Source organism: Numida meleagris, chromosome 1, assembly GCF_002078875.1.
Source record: "Numida meleagris isolate 19003 breed g44 Domestic line chromosome 1, NumMel1.0, whole genome shotgun sequence".
In the NCBI taxonomy this organism is placed as follows: domain Eukaryota; kingdom Metazoa; phylum Chordata; class Aves; order Galliformes; family Numididae; genus Numida; species Numida meleagris.
In genome coordinates this window covers 172451220-172469168 of record NC_034409.1, presented here as the reverse complement: position 1 = coordinate 172469168, position 17949 = coordinate 172451220, and the positions used below count along the sequence as shown (strand labels likewise).

At 44.0% G+C, this 17949-nt stretch overlaps 3 protein-coding genes across 10 annotated transcripts in view; 2 read left to right on the top strand and 1 right to left on the bottom strand.

Annotated features, from left to right (window-relative positions):
* Positions 1 to 8045, top strand: part of FRY (FRY microtubule binding protein) — a 241890-nt gene extending 233845 nt beyond the window's left edge. For all 5 annotated transcript variants that reach the window (XM_021378243.1, XM_021378227.1, XM_021378219.1 and 2 more), the window contains 3 exons: positions 3670 to 3780; positions 5823 to 6016; positions 6578 to 8045. In XM_021378243.1, the coding sequence (XP_021233918.1) occupies positions 3670 to 3780; positions 5823 to 6016; positions 6578 to 6836 (564 nt within the window). In that variant the 3' untranslated portion in view covers positions 6837 to 8045. The remainder of the gene's footprint in view (positions 1 to 3669; positions 3781 to 5822; positions 6017 to 6577) is intronic.
* Positions 9310 to 13361, bottom strand: ZAR1L (zygote arrest 1 like). 2 transcript variants are annotated; one of them, XM_021378286.1, is made up of 5 exons: positions 13166 to 13361; positions 10493 to 11041; positions 10238 to 10330; positions 10007 to 10081; positions 9310 to 9640 (listed from the first exon to the last, which is right to left on the bottom strand). In XM_021378286.1, exons 1-5 carry the CDS (start codon positions 13346 to 13348, stop codon positions 9497 to 9499), a joined length of 1044 nt encoding a protein of 347 aa, XP_021233961.1. In that variant the 5' UTR covers positions 13349 to 13361; the 3' UTR covers positions 9310 to 9496. The 2 variants fall into 2 exon arrangements, with proteins under 2 accessions (XP_021233961.1, XP_021233971.1); XM_021378296.1 differs by lacking the exon at positions 13166 to 13361 and having other exon boundaries at positions 10493 to 11104.
* Positions 11010 to 17949, top strand: part of BRCA2 (BRCA2, DNA repair associated) — a 43041-nt gene continuing 36101 nt past the window's right edge. Inside the window, exons 1-3 of one of the 3 annotated variants that reach the window (XM_021378207.1) lie at positions 11010 to 11139; positions 13793 to 13891; positions 16816 to 17058. In XM_021378207.1, coding sequence (XP_021233882.1) covers positions 13825 to 13891; positions 16816 to 17058 — 310 coding nt within the window. In that variant the 5' untranslated portion in view covers positions 11010 to 11139; positions 13793 to 13824. Of the gene's footprint in view, positions 11140 to 13351; positions 13494 to 13517; positions 13659 to 13792; positions 13892 to 16815; positions 17059 to 17949 lie in introns of those variants that run through there. The other 2 variants (XM_021378188.1, XM_021378198.1) reach the window with 2 other exon arrangements.

Genomic DNA, 17949 nt, shown 5'->3' with positions numbered 1-17949 from the left:
GTGTGCATATGTACTGATACTAGTCTGCAACTGGGCAGACGTCATTATGGTTTGTTAGCTACAACGTTGACATAACTATTTTGTTCATCTAAAATGTCATGAGAATATAATATAAACAAGGAGACCTACATTAAAAATGCACAAAATGCAAACGTAGTTCTCGGCAGAGAAAAGAGGAGCACTTCTTTTTTGAGAAGAGAAATTTATTTCTGAGACATTGGTCCCTAATCTTTGAAATGCTAATATGAGTAAATTAGAGTTTTTATTACTTTGCAACAAGACTTCCACTGACATTTTAATAGCGCCAGAATTACAAATCAGTGAGTCACGACTGGTGAGAGGAGGGAATGCAAATCTGTACAAGTGGCCCTGCCATATAGTCAGACCAAACTAGCATTTTCCATTTATTTTTTTTCTTATGATTGTGTTAGTTTAAGTTATGTATAAAATGTTTCCATTGTAGTGTGCCAAGTAATAAACCCAACAGCTTTTCCTGTATATTTCTTTGGATTTATCAAGTCCAAAAATAGGAATATTTCTAAGTAATAAAATATTTCTTAAAAAAAAAAAGTTCGGTACTGTTAATTGCTTGAAAACCCTGCATAATGTTTGAGTACTTTGCTATACAAGCTCTTTACAATATTAAGGAAAGAAAATTTAAATAAAATTGTTATTACTAGAATTTCCTAACCCAAATTCACTGTAAGCTCCTGTGCTTCTGAGCAGGATAAATAAAAACTAATAAATATGAAGGTCTAACTGAGGAGAATATTTAGACTGTAATTTACCATAAGAGTTCAGAGCTTGATTGTACTGAGTGCTGTGCATGTCCTATGTAACATTTCCAACCAGTTATGGAGTTGAGGCAAGCATTGCTAATACTGCTGACAAGTTATGCTGTTACAGATGGGCTGTGCTTCCTATTGCATGCATGACACTGACACTATACTTTCTTTCCTTTCCTTTTCTCCTGTGCCATGCTTGCTGTGTAGCAAATGGAATCTCTTGCAGTAAGTTGAAGTTCTTTCATATTCTTTGTCCATCCGTAGATGGACTAATACACCCCAATTTTACTGTTTCACTTCTAAGCATGTCTTCCTTTTTTGTTATAATTTTGTTGTAAAATATATGGTTCTACATGCAGTGACTAATATAATTTACTAAGATGTTTTGTGAAATCTAAGAATACTGTGCTAAAATTCTGACACTTTCATGTGCTAGTTAAAATTGTCATTTACATAACCTTTTGAAAATTGAGTCTTCAAACAGTTATAATATGCTCGAGTAGAAGATCAGTTTTTTAAAATTCTTTTAAATTCATAATTTTCAATTTTTCTGTGTGAAAAACTAAAAATTATAGTTGACAGCTGTTTAAAATTGTTTTTGTTTATATGTTGATGAATGCTCTTAGGTCAGGAGGAAAAAAATAGAGTTGCTTGATATGATGACTAAATACTGAATGAGTCAAATTTGAGCCTTCGATTCAACCTTAGTTTGTCCTAATTCAGGTTAGCAGCCAGCAGAGTAACACTGAATTATTGTGCCCCAAGGACTAGAAAATAGTGTATTACATGCCAAGCTATCATGAGGTTTCCTTTTTTTAATTATGTTATGCCATGTTCTGGTTTTGAGTTAATCTTTACCTCACTGACAACTTGAAATTATTTGCATTTGCCTGCCAATTAGTGTTATCTGTTCTCCAAAATTTGGACAGAGTGAATTGAGCTCTTCTGGAGAGCCTGTTGTGTCCCTGCTACTGAACCAGGACCGAGAGTGGGCAGCAAGTGTGCCCCCTGGGCTGGCGTTACTGGTGCACTGTTGGCACCTTCCCTGGCTTCCATGCCTGACAGTAGCTCCGGAGAAGACAGAAGACAGAATTTTTCCAGGAGGTTTTATCTAAAAAGTCAACCTTCCTTGTGGGAGGAGAAAGCTTTGTAACATAGATGCAAGTTCGGCAGTGCTCTATGGCCCCAGTTACAGAGAATGGTCACTGAGCAAGTTTAATTAATAGATCATGCTGTACCTCGTCATTCTTTCGGCCACGGTAGGTTTTGTCCATACCGTACTCATAATTCACTTCTGTCTGAGCAAGTTGCACGGCCCTTCCATTCCTTTTCCCCACCAGGGAAGTGCGGGGCCAGGTTGACCCCCACCACTTGGTGTTCTCCTCTTGCTCCCTCTCCTCTTGCTCCCTCTCCTCTTGCTCCCTCTCCTCCATCACCCTCCCATGGGATGGACCCCAGGGACACCAGCTCTGCCCAGTTTTGATAGTGCCCTTGGCTGACCGTTCATAGCTCGGCAGTTGGTGCCCACCTTTACCTGATGAACAAAGCTGAGATTTGCCAAAGAACTGTTCTTTTGACCTCGACTCTTGGGCTCATAAACAAATTTTTAGAACTGGAAAGCTAAGGATGTGGTTTTAATTTTATCGTATTGGTGAAAACCCTGACATTTACATCTTGAACCATATCTAAACAGTCAAATTAATGCTTATGATGTTTCTAAAGTACTTCTTAGTATTTGTGCTGACATTTGCACTGACCTCAATTCAGCAAATAGCTGAAGTACGTGCTGGTGGCCAAGCATGCGAAGTGCATTAAGGAAGCAAAGGCATTAATAGAATCTTCTTTCCTGCCATGTTTGGCATGAACCTCTGCTCTAGTTCCCCAAAGTCAATGGAGGGATCACTGAGCCTGCGCATGGTCACTGTGCCTGTGGAGATGACAAATCAGGTGTGTTTTCAAGTCTGTAAGTCTTTTCTGTAAAGGACTGGCAGCCTCCAGATATACACTTGCAGATTTTCACTTCTGTAATTTGCCGATGGTGAAATGTTCCTCCCCTCCCCACAATGATCCATCTGCAGAACTGCAAGATCCCCCCTGCAGGATCCCCCCCCCCCAGTGACACTCAGATACCAGCACCACCAGCATGTTAATTTAGTGTCTCTGGCACCCATGCCCTTTTCTTGTTGCTTTGATGTTATCTGACTCTTTTTGTTTGATGCTGCATAATGCTCCGGAGGAAACAAGTTAGACTTCACAGAACAGTATGTGCTTATCTGGGAGAATAAAGAAGCTAGACATCCTCTTACACATTAAATTCTGTCCATCTGCTGTATGGTTTCATTAGGATGGTGGAAAATCCATGAGCTGAAGTTTAAGCTGCAGAGCTGGCATTTCCTCTGCCCTACTCTGGGCTGCGTTTATTTGCCTCTACCTGTCCTCTCAGAGAAGCAGGCAGGAGCTTGGGCCCTTGTGGACAAATACTTCTTTGCTTCTCTCTTGGATTTCCATCCTCTCAGATGTGGTCTTTGGCCGTCTCTGATGTTTTAAAGAGTTTTACGTTCTGTAAGTCCAAGACATTTCTCCCATATGCTGCCTCTGCTTTCCAGTTGCAGTGGTGTCAATGAAGCTAACCCAAACTGCTTTGAGATTGGTGCTGACATGCTACTTGAGAGCTAGCTGCTGTAGTTTTAACTTTCAATGTCTTAAATGACTTATCTGCAGAAAAATGAACATTATTTGATTTCTGAAATAGTATATAATCATACTTTGTTAAAATAACATTTTTTGAAGAACTAAACTATCTCAGATGTGTTTTATTGGTTATTAAAAACAATCCTGACTTACTGATCCTTATTAATTAGTTCTTCTGTAACTCTCTCCCTAGCAATTGGAACTGTGTCAGAGGTTATATAAACTCCACTTCCAGCTGCTGTTGCTTTTTCAGTCCTACTGCAAACTTATCGGACAAGTGCACGAAGTCAGTTCCATGCCAGAGGTACGTAGCCAACACTACTGAGTCTCAGACTAAAAAACACTGCTTGCTTTCATGTTCTTACTCTTCTTTGCACAGATGTGCACCAAAGATTACACAATTCTACCCTGAATAGGAACCTTCAGACAAAATACTTCAATACAGCAGCATCCTTATTAAGGAATAGTTGAAATTGTGCATTTTTATAATTGACTGTACTTTAAGGTATCGCTTTTGTCTATAAATTCAGTCTTCAAAAGTCATTTCAGTCACTGGTCATTAGCTAGAATTATGTATGCAATCTTAATTTCACTCACACACTTTGTATGTAAGGGAGTGCTCACACTGTATAAACATCTATAAGTGATTTTTTTATTGAGGCATTAATTTTTAGGGGATTTGAGCTTTCTTCATACATACAGAAAATCTCCCTTTTGATCAGTGATTGATTTTTTGTTGATTTGTGGAGACATTTAGACCAGGAGTACTTGTTAGCATGACAATAACAAAAAAGTTTGGTAAATTAATACAGATACAAAACTGAAGTTTTGACTGGAATCACATATTATAATTTCCAGCCATACAAACCATCTCCGCTGCATGCACACAGTACTAGAAATGTCTGCAGCAGCTTTAAGTGTTTTTGCATCCTCTCATACCTTTGGAAACAAAGGTTTTTAATGTAGAACTACTTTTCATTTTGACTGCAAGTGTACTTCCTGATCCCGTTCTGTGGATAACCAAATTAAATACTTCCCAAGAGTGTTAAATGTATTTTAAAAATGTAGTTAACAAAATCCCATGATTGCGTGAGTCTTTTTTATTGTCAACATTTCAAGGATTCTTAAGTATTTTTGACATAACATATCTCTTTCAACCCAAACAGCTTTCTGCTCTGAGATATAGCTCTGTGTCTTACATGAAGAAGCACTTCCCAAGAGCAAGGCTGTCAGTGGAATTTATTGTCAGCAATTGCATAAAATACATGCTACTTCTGAAGTTATCTTCAAGGTTATCACTTTAAGTTGAATGATCATCATTTCAGGAGAGATAGTAACAATAACTTGGCGTTGCATGTATATTTTTCTCCTGATTAAGTGCATACATTTTAAACTCTTAAGGGGAAGAAGTTATTGTATGTACTTTGCTTACTGCTGTAAAACAAACACTCAAGCAACAAAGTGAATTTTATATCATACTTAGTATATTGCAGATTCTCTCATAAATAGAGATGTTTGTTTTGTTAGATGTGCTGTAACAGTAGAAGTGCTCTGAGTATTTCTTGTGTCTTAAGAAACTGTTCTCCAGGTTGTCTTGTAAATGAGCGGGCTGCTTGCTTCTAAGAGAAAACCAGGTACTAGAAATGTAGTTAGAGTGGTCTAGATTTGAGAAATATCTTCTGTTCTTTATTATAGAGGATTGATTTCTACAACTGCTTAACAGATCGTTTTGTTAGATTGTTATAAATAACACAGCCTATGGACATGTGGGACAACAACAGTATGAGGGACAATTGTTTCACCACAAAATTGGCATATTTTGCTGGAGCCATGAGTAATTATGTAAAGGAAGTTCCATTTTTGGTTTGTGTGACAGTGGTTGTTTTCAACGTACATGAGCATCTGAAGGTAGATTTTTAACTTTTCAGCCTTCAAGAAAAGGGGCATGCAGTTCCGTCCCATCTGTTAATCCTATCAGCTCCTGCATGTGTTTTGTAAATAAATAACATCATTGCTAGGAGAAGTAAAAGTTGCTTGCATAAACTTACCCACAATTACATGAAAACAGATATGAAACAGGAGTGACAGATAAAAGATTGTTCAGATGTGCTCTTGCGTTTTAGGAAGACAAAATTACTGCATAGTTAATCCTAAATTCAAGCTTAAAAATCTGTAGTTTGTGTTTTCTGTATATGGTACAGAGCACAGAGTTTCAAGAAATGTCCCTGTGTTAAAATGGGTATTTTCCATAGTGCGTTCTGCTAATAAGAACAGCTTTGAAATAACTACTCTTTGGTACCTATGGAGAATGAAAGCGGCCATCTCATGTCTTTCTCCTTGGAACAGCTGCTAAATATGTCAAGAGAACTGAGTGAGTTGAAGAAAAATCTTAAGGATGCTACTGCCGCAATTGCAGCTGAGCCTCTGAGTGTGGAATCTGAGCCCACATTCAATTCTACAGAAGCAGCTATTCAGTCCATGCTGGAGTGTTTGAAAAACAACGAGCTGGTTAAAGCCGTCCGGCAAATAAGGGAATGCAGGCAAGTCGTACCACGCAGTTCATGGTAGACTTTCATGTTATTAGAAGAGCATGCATTTATTACCCTCCTAACTTTATACTAAATGTAATGTGCTGGGTCAACATAATTGATGTTACGTTCCAATGGGTGCGTGGGGCACTGATGTTATTAGCTTTTGTGGGAATGTGCCATAAGTAATGATTTCAAATTAGTAATACAAACACAGATGTTTACCACCATGAAGACATTTAATGGCATTACGTAGATAAAAAGTACTGCTGTGAAGCTCCTGAGAATCTTTGTATATATGTGTCACTGCCATCAGCTAACATTCTGCCTGCTTTCACTTCACTTATTTGAATGAGATTTCTTAGCCTTTTATTTTTAGAGAATAGGAATTGTGCATTTGTGTGATTTCAGCATCTGCTATCAGTAACAAATGAGCGGCGTAAACCAGCGAGTTCCTTTGGCTTGTAATGTGTCCAAGTCTGTTCTCCTTGTCAAGATCTGTGTCGTTTAGCTTCAGTCTGTGCTAATAACCCATAATGACTTATGACCATAACTCTTCCTGTTGGATTGCAGGATTTTGTGGCCCAATGACATCTTTGGAAGTAGCTCTGATGATGAAGTCCAGACGCTGCTGAACATTTACTTCCGGCACCAAACCTTGGGTCAGACGGGCACCTATGCACTGGTGGGCTCTAACCAGAGCCTGACGGAAATCTGTACCAAATTAATGGAGCTGAATATCGAGATCCGCGACATGATTCGCAGAGCTCAGAGTTACCGGGTCATCAATACTTTTCTTCCAGACTCCAGCGTTTCCGGCACAAGTCTCTGACAGGACTCTGGGGTCCTCTGTCAAGCTGGGAGTGCTGCCCTGTTGGAGTGAGGTGGCTCAATGTCTTCTCAGCCTTACAAAGGTTTGGTCAAACTGTACTCACTCTTGTTACATTTAGGATTTCTTCTAAAAAGTTACGGGCTGAACTTCAAATGTGTAGCAATACTGTAAGGACGAAGGTAGCATAGAGCATCCAGGACAACATCCTTTGTTGCACAAAAAACAGTTAGCATTTCACTGAGCGACTGCAACTCACTACTGAAGAAGTGATTTCCGTTGCATACCAAAGCCTACTACACTGAACAATACTTCCTTTATAGCAAATTAATTTTAGGTTGGCAGAAGTGCAATGTTTCCTTCACAAAATAATATTTTTTGTTAAAAAAAAAGAAAAAACTTGTACATTTTTTCCTTTTTTTCTCTTATTTGGTTGAGTGAAAGATGGGCAGAATGAAGCTGGCCACGGAATCTCGCAAACTTGTTGGTCAAAAGCTGAGAGCCTGTGTATATGAAACAAATTGTAAATGGACTACAGTTCATTGTACACTGTAATTTGAATATGATTACCGTATCTTAAAACAACGAGCTGCTATGAAGTACATTTCCTAATGTTACTAGGCTACTGTCTCTGAAGGTACTGGATCATATTGCAGAGGTCTGTTCTTAGGCCCTCGAGCGTGTTGGTAGACTTTCTTTTTGGTTTTCTTTTCTTTTTTTTTTTTTTTTAAGAACCTTGGCGGCTTTTTACTAGAGGGTTGCTTTTATGAATATATTTATACTATTAAAGGATGGTTGATCTAATTTAACTTGCCATTTTGTAGGAGAAAGTCCCATCACGGTCAAATCTTTTGAACTGTTATGCATGCATATTTTTATTTAATATAAATTTTGAGTATAAAAAGTAAAAAACATTAACATGAAATGCAAGTTCTCATGTTAAGTTTCTTTAAAGAGATGTCCTATTTTATTTGTGTTGTATATATATATAGAAGTCATACCTGTATGTTTTTTTCTTACATTTAACTGCTGTCCGGTGTTAAATGTATGCATGTAAATCTGATGCACATCTGAGACACTTTTGTTCTGACAACTATGTAACTTATTCATTCTGTAAATACACTTACTGTTTTTGTGAAGTAATTTTGGTTGATATTTGGATCAGTACATCCATTTAACTAAAATATAAAAGTCATATATAATCACAACGGAGTACTGGTTGTGAAGACTGTGTCCATATCTGAACCGATACTGCTGCCCGTGGTACAGATGAGAAGCAGCCCCCAGAAGACACCTGTTTTGGGGCTTATGGTAAAATTGCTCATTACAGTGAAAAAGATCAGTCAGAAGTGAAAGAGAAGTGAAAGGATTTCTTTTTCCTTTATTATCAGACTCAACCCCTAAGAATATGCTGACTAAAGCAGTATCAAACTGAAAAGAAAACACCTGCAGGTGGAGGTTATTTCTGTTAAAGACATCAATAACAGGCCTGTTAGTTCCAGACTTAATTTTCAGTATGTTTTTTCTTCCTTGTGCTAAAAGTGGAAGAAAATCTGTCCAGCCTGACACATGAGCCTGGGCTCTCAGAACAGTCAGTAAAGCACTCTCCCATTTACCTCCTTTTCAAAATGCTTACGTGATCTTAAGAGAATCCTCATCACAGGAGAATTCAAGTTGCAAAGAACTGCAGGAAAAACTTCAGGAAGTCACCTTGTCCTACCTCTGCTCAAAGCAGGGACAGCCACAAGGTCATGTTACTCAGGCCTTTAGCCAGTTGAGTCTTGAAAGCTTCCAAAGATGGAGTGCCCTGCCTCCCTGGACAGCTTGTTCTACTTGACTGTCCTTGTAGTAGAAAAGCTTTTCCTTCCTTCTCAACCTTTTTTGTCTTTTGCAACCCCAAAAGTCCTAGGACAGCATGAACAGTCGCAATGCCTCACTATGCTTCTGTAAAAGGTATTTCAAGAAGGATTCTACTGACTGCATTTTGTTCCCCCTTAGTTATGTTCAGTTACTCACTACTTTAAGGTACTCCGCGAGACCAGAATGCTCTTCAGTTGAATTAAGCAACTGTAGTTGTAGTAGAACAGTTTCTGTAGCTGCAATGTCTACATACCAGAAAACCTGGTCTCAGAAAGCTTTTGAAGACATGCCAGTTTACTCTTCTTAAAAGACACAGACATAGTATTCTGGTATATAGTCTTAAAGTAACCTGCTGTTTCACTTAAGTACCTATTTGGTGGTAAGAGGGAAGAAATGTGCAGATACCTTTACCACAACATTATGGACCAGAACTTTTTTTTTTTTCCCCCTCTCGATGTTTTTCCACCCTGGTTCAGTTGGAGTGAAAGAAGCTATTTACTACTACAGATTAAATCTTACCTAAAGGTAGACTAAAATCAAAACCTCTGTGGGAAGTCAGGTTGATTCTTTCCAGGTATGCTTTCCTCCTTGATCAGAGCAAGATGAAACTAGCAGGTAACAAATCAGTGCAAACTTTTATTGAACTTTAATTACAGCATATATATATATATAATAAAGTTAAATATTTTATAAATAACACAGAAGTCTTGATCCATTTTCCAATGCCAGGTCAAAAGCCTAAGGTCAAAACATCACAAACGACTGACAAAGCGCAGAGCACAGATTAGAGGAGGGCACAGAAATCAGACGATGTACTTGAAGCTGTAGGTGTTATCGCAGGACAGCCTCTTGCCTTTGCAGCGGCCACAGAGTTCTTGGCGATGAGGTCTCGTGAGATCAATGTGCCTTTTCTTCTGAGGGCAGGTGCAGCGAGTCTTAAAGCAGGTCTTAAGAAATGAAACATTGGGAACCCATCAGAGGTGTGCATTGTGTTAGACTGACAGTTGTTTTCCCTTAATCATAAAAAGGTACTTGAGCTGATATACTTAAATTAAAAGGGCTTTTGTAATAAACCCTGTGAAGTTAAGCTGTAAAAGCTTCTCACCTAGAAGCACAATACTACCCTGCACATCACTAAATGGGATGCTGTATGAACATAGAACTGCTCAGGTAAACTATCTGCAAGAGAAGTCCTATACCATTACCCCTTTCCCAAATGTTTCCTAGTTCTGACAAAACTATCTTCCAGGTAAAAGTGAATCAGAGTACATGGCCAATTCGTGTAGCCTTACAAAAAATAATCTGTAACTCACCTGGCACTGGATTGCCTCCACCCGATAGGGATTGAAGCCCTTCTGGCATTTGCGGCAGAGCTGCTTGAAGTACACCTGAGAAGAGGAAGTCCTCAGTGACTACTGAGATTTACTGAAGAAGTTGAATACCATCACCCAAAATTTGGGCTAAAACCATGATTTCTCACAGACTGTGTCACGTGCAGAAGTGTCAGGAGCAAGACAAGACTTGCTTTGTTACACATGAAGTACCTTGTTACTCCCGGAGATGCACCACACGTAAGCGCTCTCCCATCTGGTCTTGCAGTCCTTGCAGTGGAAATAGCCGTACTTCTGCTCCAAGAACTGCGGAGAGAGCTCGCTCAGCGTCGTCCGGCCCGCAGCACCACCCGCCTGCAGGGGCGGGATGCCCCAGGGCAGCCACGGCCGCCGGGGCCGAGGGGACGGGGCGCCCTCTCAGCTTCAGAGCGACCCCCAGGGCTCACCGCCCCTCCCCGCGCTGCGTACCTGGAAGGCGGCCCGGCGCCCGGGGGCGGCACTCTGCTCCCGCGGCAGCTCGCTCGGAGCGGCAGCCTCCGCCGGGCCGTCCCGCTGCTCGTCGCTACCGCCGTCCGCCTTCTGCTCCTCGGGGGCGGCCGCAGCCGCCGCTTCCTCCTCCTGGTGCGCCGCGGCCTCGGGCAGCGTGAAGAGGCGGGGGTTCAGCAAGGGCGAGTAGAGGGCGAGGCGGCCCCGGGCGGCGGCGGGGGTCAGGAGGCGGCCGGCGGGCAGCGTGCGCGGCCCCAGCGAGCACTGCACGGCGGCGTCGGCCCGCGGGTTCACCTGCACGCCCACCTCCTTGGTGTTGGCCCGGCGCAGCCGCGGCGTCAGCCCCGGGCTCACCTGCGATAGCAGCGCTTTGAGCTGCGCCCGGCGGCAGCTGTCCAGGTAGTCGGCCGACAGCGGGGTGGGCGGCCCGGCGGGGAATGGGCCGAGGCCGCTGCTCTTGCTCTGCTTCCAGCTCGGTTGCTTTGGCGTCGACTCCCCGCTGCGGCTGGGCGTCAGACCGCCCCTGAAGCCCTGGAACGAGCCGAAGGGGGGAAAAACAAAGCTCTCCATGGTGGTACCCGCAGGAAGGTCAGCTAGAGGTGGCTCCCGGCTCTGCCTTTATCCCGGCTGTGAGTTGGTGTTAATTGCTGCTAATTGAGGGGGAAATTGGGCGCAACCTGTTGGGGCTGATAGTAGTCTGCTCCTCCTGCCCTCTGTGCTTTGTCCTATTGCACGGGCTGGAGCCCTATAGCTGGCAGAGCCTTCACGGCGATGGAAAGTCTGCCTGGTGGCTGAAAGAAAGAGCTGGGAAGCTGAAGCTAGCAAAGCCCCGATAAACTGACGGTGCCACTGGTAACCGAGCAAAGAATGCGGGCCGTTAATCGTTTAAGAGAAGTCTTTGTCATTGCTAAAAGCTTTTAGCATCCCCATTGCCCTATTACTTAAGGATTGTCTCCATACTGCTTTTCTGTCAACTGTGGTGTTGTGGGAGATGGGGTATACTTCAGCTGGTACAAAACCCCAGAGGAAAAACAAAGCGGGAAAAGTGGCTTAATATCTGTATAATGAAATAAATAACAGCTATACAGGCGCCTTCATATTAGACTAATAGTCCTTCTGTCATAATTGCATCACTTTAGCTATGTCAGTTCTAAGGTAATAGAGTTAACACCATATAATTAAATTCATCAAATACGTGTATGCGAGTCTGTGGAGACTGTAGAATCCCCCCACCTCGGGACTTGCTGTGATGCTCCATAATTTCTTCACACGACTCCTCACCATCTTTATGAAAACATCGCATTGTGAAACCCTTGGGGCCAACAAGGTGGGGGCTCGAGAAAAATCAGTAGGGATGATGCCTTTAAACTTTCACTGTGTATTTGAGAAAGATCCCTTTGAGTGCCTGAATGGTACAAAACAACATTTTTATGGAACAAAAAGGGGTTACTATTCAGGAAACACAGCTGAAAACAAGATGGGTTGAGGTTAGGTACTTTGGTTTTTCAAAGCACCATCCCATCCATAGCAGTGAAAGGAAACAAACAAGATATCAAGATGACCAAGTTAGAACTTACAACTGCATTCTAGGTGGGAAAAAAAGATAAGATGGAGAATAACATGGAAACTATGAGCCATCATCCAAATAAATGGTATGGCTTCTACAATTCTATGGGAAGAAGCAGTAGTTGCACCTCCACAGCCTTTTGAAGAATTAAAAGAAGTTCATTGGAAGGTGAAGGGACACGGAAAAGATGAAGAGAAATATGAATATGAAGAGAAACTGATAAAGATAGCACATTAATAAAAGTGTGATAAAACTATAAAAGAGTGACTAGTATGGAGAAGTAACATGTGGAGGCTGGAGGCCTTCTTGGAACACCATGGTAGAATCATGGAGTCACAGAATGGTTTGGCTTGGAAGGGGCCTTAAAGCCCATCCAGTCCCAGCACCCTGCTACGAGCTGCTGGGCACCCACCAGCTCAGCCTGCCCAGGGCCCATCCAGCCTGGCCTCAAACACCTGCAGGGAGGGGGCACCCACAGCTGTGCACGGGCAGCCTGTGCCAGCGCCTCACTTGCCGCAAGAGCAGGTGAACATCTGGTTGGAATGGAAGATGCCTAACTCCAGAGTGGTAACAAGAATTTTCCATCTGACTTGAAGCTATTTTATGGACTGTTTGCTGAGGACAAGAATCAAGAGTCTTGGGAGTGGACATGTATGCAGAGGATAATAATACTCTCTTTTATGCTAGTCATGGTAACAATAACAAAGATATAAACTTCATATTTCAAGGCCTGTAAAATCACCTAACTGGGTTTAGATAAGGTTTGACACTTTCACAGGCAGTGGCACCATGGCAGTATTTCTGCTCCCTGCAAGGTTTCTGGAGCCTTTTTATGGGACGTTGGTACGAAGTGCTGCTAAACAGAGTATGTCAGCCTTGGATGCAGTACTTCATTTCAGGGATGTGTGACTAAGAGAAGGCAGCTGACATTTGGGTCAGAGTTGTAGGACTGATGACAAAACCAGTGAGTGCACAGGAGAGTTGGTATCTCATCAGGGAAAGGACACTGCGCTGTGAGAAACCACTCACGAGGGGAAAGCACGTACAGACGTCACACTTTGTAACCTGTCAGGAGCACAGAACCGCACCTGAACTTCCGTGCTTGGAGGTGCACGATGTGCGAGCGAGCTCAGCGCTGGTGAGCCCGCCCCGCTGAGGGAGTAGCGAGCGGAGCGCCAACCGCCCCGGGGCGCTGAGGGGCGCCGGCCGTTGCGCCGCCTCCTCTGTCCTCCCCGCGAAGAGGCGGGCACAGCGCTGGCTGCAGCGCGCATGCTCCGGGGGCTGCGTTGGCGCCAAGCTTTGAACGTGGCGGCGTCGCGGGAGCGCGCAGCTCGGCGGGGCCGTGCCGTGCCCGCGGGGACCCCCGCGCGTGGGGCGATGCTTCAGCCGCGGAGCCCACCCAGGGGCTGGAGGGAGGTAATATCCCCGCGCGGCCAGTGTGGGCACTCCCCGTTGTTGCTCTTCCGGGGTCGGGGCTCGGTCCCCGCGAGGCCGTTCGGCGTTGCGGGGTGTGGGCGTTCGGTGTCCGGTGCGCGGGGAGCGCTGTCTGCGGGTCACCTCCTTCTGGAGTGTGCTGCTGAGGTAACTTCTAGCGTGTGAGGTCTTGTGGTGGCACTTGGCCGTGCTGAGCGAGTGGCGGGGCAGGTGCGGCAGCCCCGCGGCCAGCGGTGTGCCGTGAGCTGTGCGTGACGCGCTGTGTTCTTATTTCTTCTCAGGTTTTCCAACAAGTGTTCCAGTGAGATGAAAAATGGCTTGCAAATCTGGGAAAAGACCTACGTTCTTTGAAGTTTTTAAGGCGCATTGCAGTGATTCAGGTACAGCTTGACAACGGTAACCTGTGTGAGGGTTGTTTTATGGTTGTTAACATCTTACACGCGTTATCTGTAAGCTCATCCCGCTCCGCGGTCTCACCTTGAGCGCTGCTCGCAGGTTTGGGCACCGCGCTACCGGGAGGACGTAAAGCAATTAGAGTGCGGCCAAGGGAGGCTGCAGGGATGTGAAGGCTCTAGAGGGGAACGTGCATGAGGAGCGGCTGAGGGCCCTGGTGTGCTCAGCCCAGAGCAGAGCAGGCTGAGGGGAGGCCTCCTGGCAGCTACAGCTCCTCACAGGGAGCGGAGGGGCAGCGCTGAGCTCTGCTCTCTGGGACAGCGACAGGGCCCGAGGGAACGGCGTGGAGCTGCGTCAGGGGAGTTAAGTTGGAAATCAGGAGAAGGTTCTGCACCAGAGGGTGGTCAGGCACTGGAACAGGCTGCCCAGGGCAGTGCGCGCGGCCCCGAGCTGCCAAAGTTCTGGGAACATTTGGACAGTGCTCTCAGGCATTGGAATTGGATTTGGGGTATTCCTGTGTGGAGCTATGGGTTGGACTCTATGATCCTTATGGATCAACTTAGTAGACTCTATGATTCTTCTGTGTCATAGAAAAGTACAATACAGGTTGTTCTTGCCTCGAATCTCTATTCATTGTTACCCGCTTTCTTATATATTTCTTTAAATCATAGCTTTTTTCATAATGTGTGCTCAGTTCCTTCATTTTTTTTTTTTAATTTGAACCTGATTTTCCTTATGTATGTATGTGCAGGCCAGGGTCAGTCTTTTGCCAAATGCGCTGGTACAGCACATTAATCATAGAATCACAGAATTGAAGGGGTTGGAAGGGACCTCAAGAGATTGAGTCCAACCCCCCTGCTAAAGCAGGAACCCTACAATAGGTCACACAGGTAGGCATCCAGATGGGTCTTGAATAGCTCCGTAGAAGGAGATTCCACAACCTCTCTGGGCAGCCTGTTCCAGTGCTTCATCACCCTTGCCTTAAAAAAGTTCTTCCGTATGTTAGTATGGAACTTCCTATGCTCAAGTTTTAGCCCATTGCTCCTTGTCCTATCACTGTGAACCACTGAGAAAATCCTGGCCTCATCCATTTGCCTCCCACCTCCTGTCAAATATTTATAAACATGAACCAGATCCCCCCCCTCCATCTTCTTTTCCCCAGGCTGAACAGACACAGGTTACTCAGCCTTTCCTCATACAGGAGATGCTCCAGGCCCTTTATTATCTTTGTGGCCTTCCACTGGACTCCTAGGAGATCCCTGTCTTTTTTGAAATGGAGAGCTCGGAGCTGGGCACAGTAGTCTAAATGTGGCCTCACCGGGGCAGAGTAGAGGGGGAGGATCTCTTCCGTCTTGGCCACAAGGACACACTGCTGGCTCATGGCCAACCTGCTGTCCAGCAGAACGCTCAGGTTCTTCTCTGCTGAGCTCCTCTCCAGCAGATCATCTCCCTAACCTGTGCTGATGCATGTGGTTATTCCTCCCCACGTGCAAGCCTTTACAATTGCTCTTGTTAAACCTCATCAGGTTCCTCCCTACCCAACTCTCCAGTCTGTCCAGGTCTTGTTGAGTGGTAGCACAGCCTTCCAGTTTGCCAGCCGCTCCTCCTGGCTTTGTATAATCAGCAAATGCTGAAAGAGGCCTGTTTAACCTGTCATTCTGTGTGAAGGCATAAACTAAATTGAAAGATTTTAAACAAATGGGTGTTCATTAGCTCTTTGGTTAGGTTTGCTTATGGTCTTAGAAATTTGATGGGCTTCTTGTTTGTTTACACTTTGTGGGTATCAGAACTCAAAGCTATGTCCTTTTAGGAGGACAGGCTGAGAGATCTGGGACTGATAAGCCTGGAGAAGATGAGTTCTGGGGAGACCTGAGAGTGACCTTTCAGTATCTAAAGGAGGGGCTATGAGAAGGGAGGGGACAGATGTGTTAGCATGGCATGTGTCCCAGTCCCTATAATGGACATGGGGAAATAGTTTTAGGCTAGAAGAGAAGAGATTTAGGTGAATATAAGAATTTTTTTTTATTTTTTTTTTACAGTAAGGGTGGTGGGACACTGGAACAGGTTATTCAGAGAGGTGGTGGATTGCACCATCCTGGTTTCAGTCACAGTCAGGCTGGATGAGACTCTGAGCAACCTGATCTCACCGTAGGTGTTCCTGTTCATTATAGAATCGTAGAATTAGCTAGGTTGGAAAAGACCTACAAGATCACCTAGTCCAACCATCCACCTACCACCAGCAACCCCACTAAACTATGTCTCCCAACACTAAACGTTTCTTGAACACCTCCAGGGACGGTGACTCAACCACCTCCCTGGGCAGCCCGTTCCAGCGCCTGACCACTCTTTCAGAAAAGTAGTGTTTTCTAATGTCCAGCCTAAGTGTCCCCTGGCGCAACTTGAACCCATTCCTCCTCATCCTGTCATCAGTTACAAGAGAGAAGAGGCTGACCCCCAGCTCACTACAACCTCCCTTCAGGTAGTTATAGAGAGCGATGAGGTCTCCCCTGAGCCTCCTCTTCTCCAGACTGAACAATCCCAGCTCCCTCAGCCGCTCCTCATAAGGCCTGTGCTCCAGACCCCTCACCAGCTTCATCGACCTCCTCTGAACACGCTCCAGGGCCTCAGTGTCTTTCTTGCAGTGAGGGGCATTGCAGGGGAGTTGGACTAGATGACCTTTAAAAGTCCCTTCCATTCAAGCAATTCATTGATTCTGTGATCTATCTTGTAATAGAATTATGGCAGTGGGAGAGGTAAAGCATTTTACTACTAGCATATAAATACACAGTATATTTTCCCATCCTGTATAGAGCATTAATTCTGTACAGCTAATTATGGTGTTCTCTTATATGTGTCGTATATAGAATGAAGATTTCCATGTGTTTTTTTTTCTTTATGTTTTTATTCATAGACTTGGGGCCTGTAAGTCTTGACTGGTTTGAAGAGCTCAGCTCAGAAGCACCCCCGTATGAGCCTAAGTTAGGAGAACCTGATGGTGCCATTGGTTGGCTTGATCAAACTTATAAAACTCCAAAGGCAAAGTCCTCTACGTACAGCCAGCTGGCATCAACTCCACTGATTTTTAAAGAACAAAATACAATGCCGCCTTTTTCTTCTCCTGGAAAAGAATTGGATCAGAAAAAAATAGGAGCAAGTGAGTAACTTTTCACCTGCTAGCCATTGTACCTATCCTTATTGGACAGAAAGATGAATCTTATATGGAGAATATATGCAGGATTGTGTGTAAGAATTTTTTTTATGTGGAAGATGTTTAACCCTTTCCCTGCAATGTTTTATTTGTACATCTACTGTGTCTGTGTCCTAGCAATAAGATGAGCTTTTCTAAGTAGGTTACAAATGAACACAAAACTCTGCTTATTATTGGACTTGTCCTTAGACACTAAAGCAGTCTTTAAACATGTAGAACTGTCTTAGCATTCAAATATAACTTTGCTTCCATAGAACACTGTTACCCTTCTCATTTCTCTTAAGTTTGTTTTTGAGCTTGTGCTCATCTTAGGTGGGACCGTGTTTCTTTGAACTTCAGCTACGCAAACTAATGTAGTGTTTCAAGTCCCTAGTGAACTACTGGTAGCATTTCACAAGATGGAAACAAAGGAGCCCTGTGATGGTTCTGTTTCATAGCAGACACTTGTTTAGACTCTCTGGTGAAGTGAAGACTATCACTGAAGTTTCAGTGGTTAGCCATGTGTGGCCCAAGGTCTTATTCTCTGTTTTCTTGGTTAGTCAGCTGGCTCATGTGCCAGACAGTGAGAGCATGGATGGAAGTGAGGTCTGGTACTAGGATGCAGGCATGCAGTGCATATGGACACAGGAACTCGGGAGTGGAGAGGAATGCAGGAGTCTAATTTCCGAGAAAGAAATCCGCTAGAAATTTCTCACTGGGAACTGTTTTGAGTGGATGCTTGTTCATCCGAGAAGCTCGCTGTCAGGAGGGTTCTGCTGCTTTGCTGGGCGTACTTTCTCTTTTACCTGGAGAGGCATAGAATATAAGTAGCTCTGCTGCCAGTACTGTTGGCAGCAC

Excerpts from the sequence above, each read along its gene's own strand:
- ZAR1L (XM_021378286.1), bottom strand. The coding sequence starts at position 13,348 with ATGCGCGCTGCAGCCAGCGCTGTGCCCGCCTCTTCGCGGGGAGGACAG. Across the intron at positions 11,042-13,165 it reads CTCCAAGCACGGAAGTTCAG|GGCTTCAGGGGCGGTCTGAC; the intron begins GTGCGGTTCTGT and ends GGCTCGTTCCAG. Across the intron at positions 9,641-10,006 it reads TGGAGGCAATCCAGTGCCAG|ACCTGCTTTAAGACTCGCTG; the intron begins GTGAGTTACAGA and ends TCATTTCTTAAG.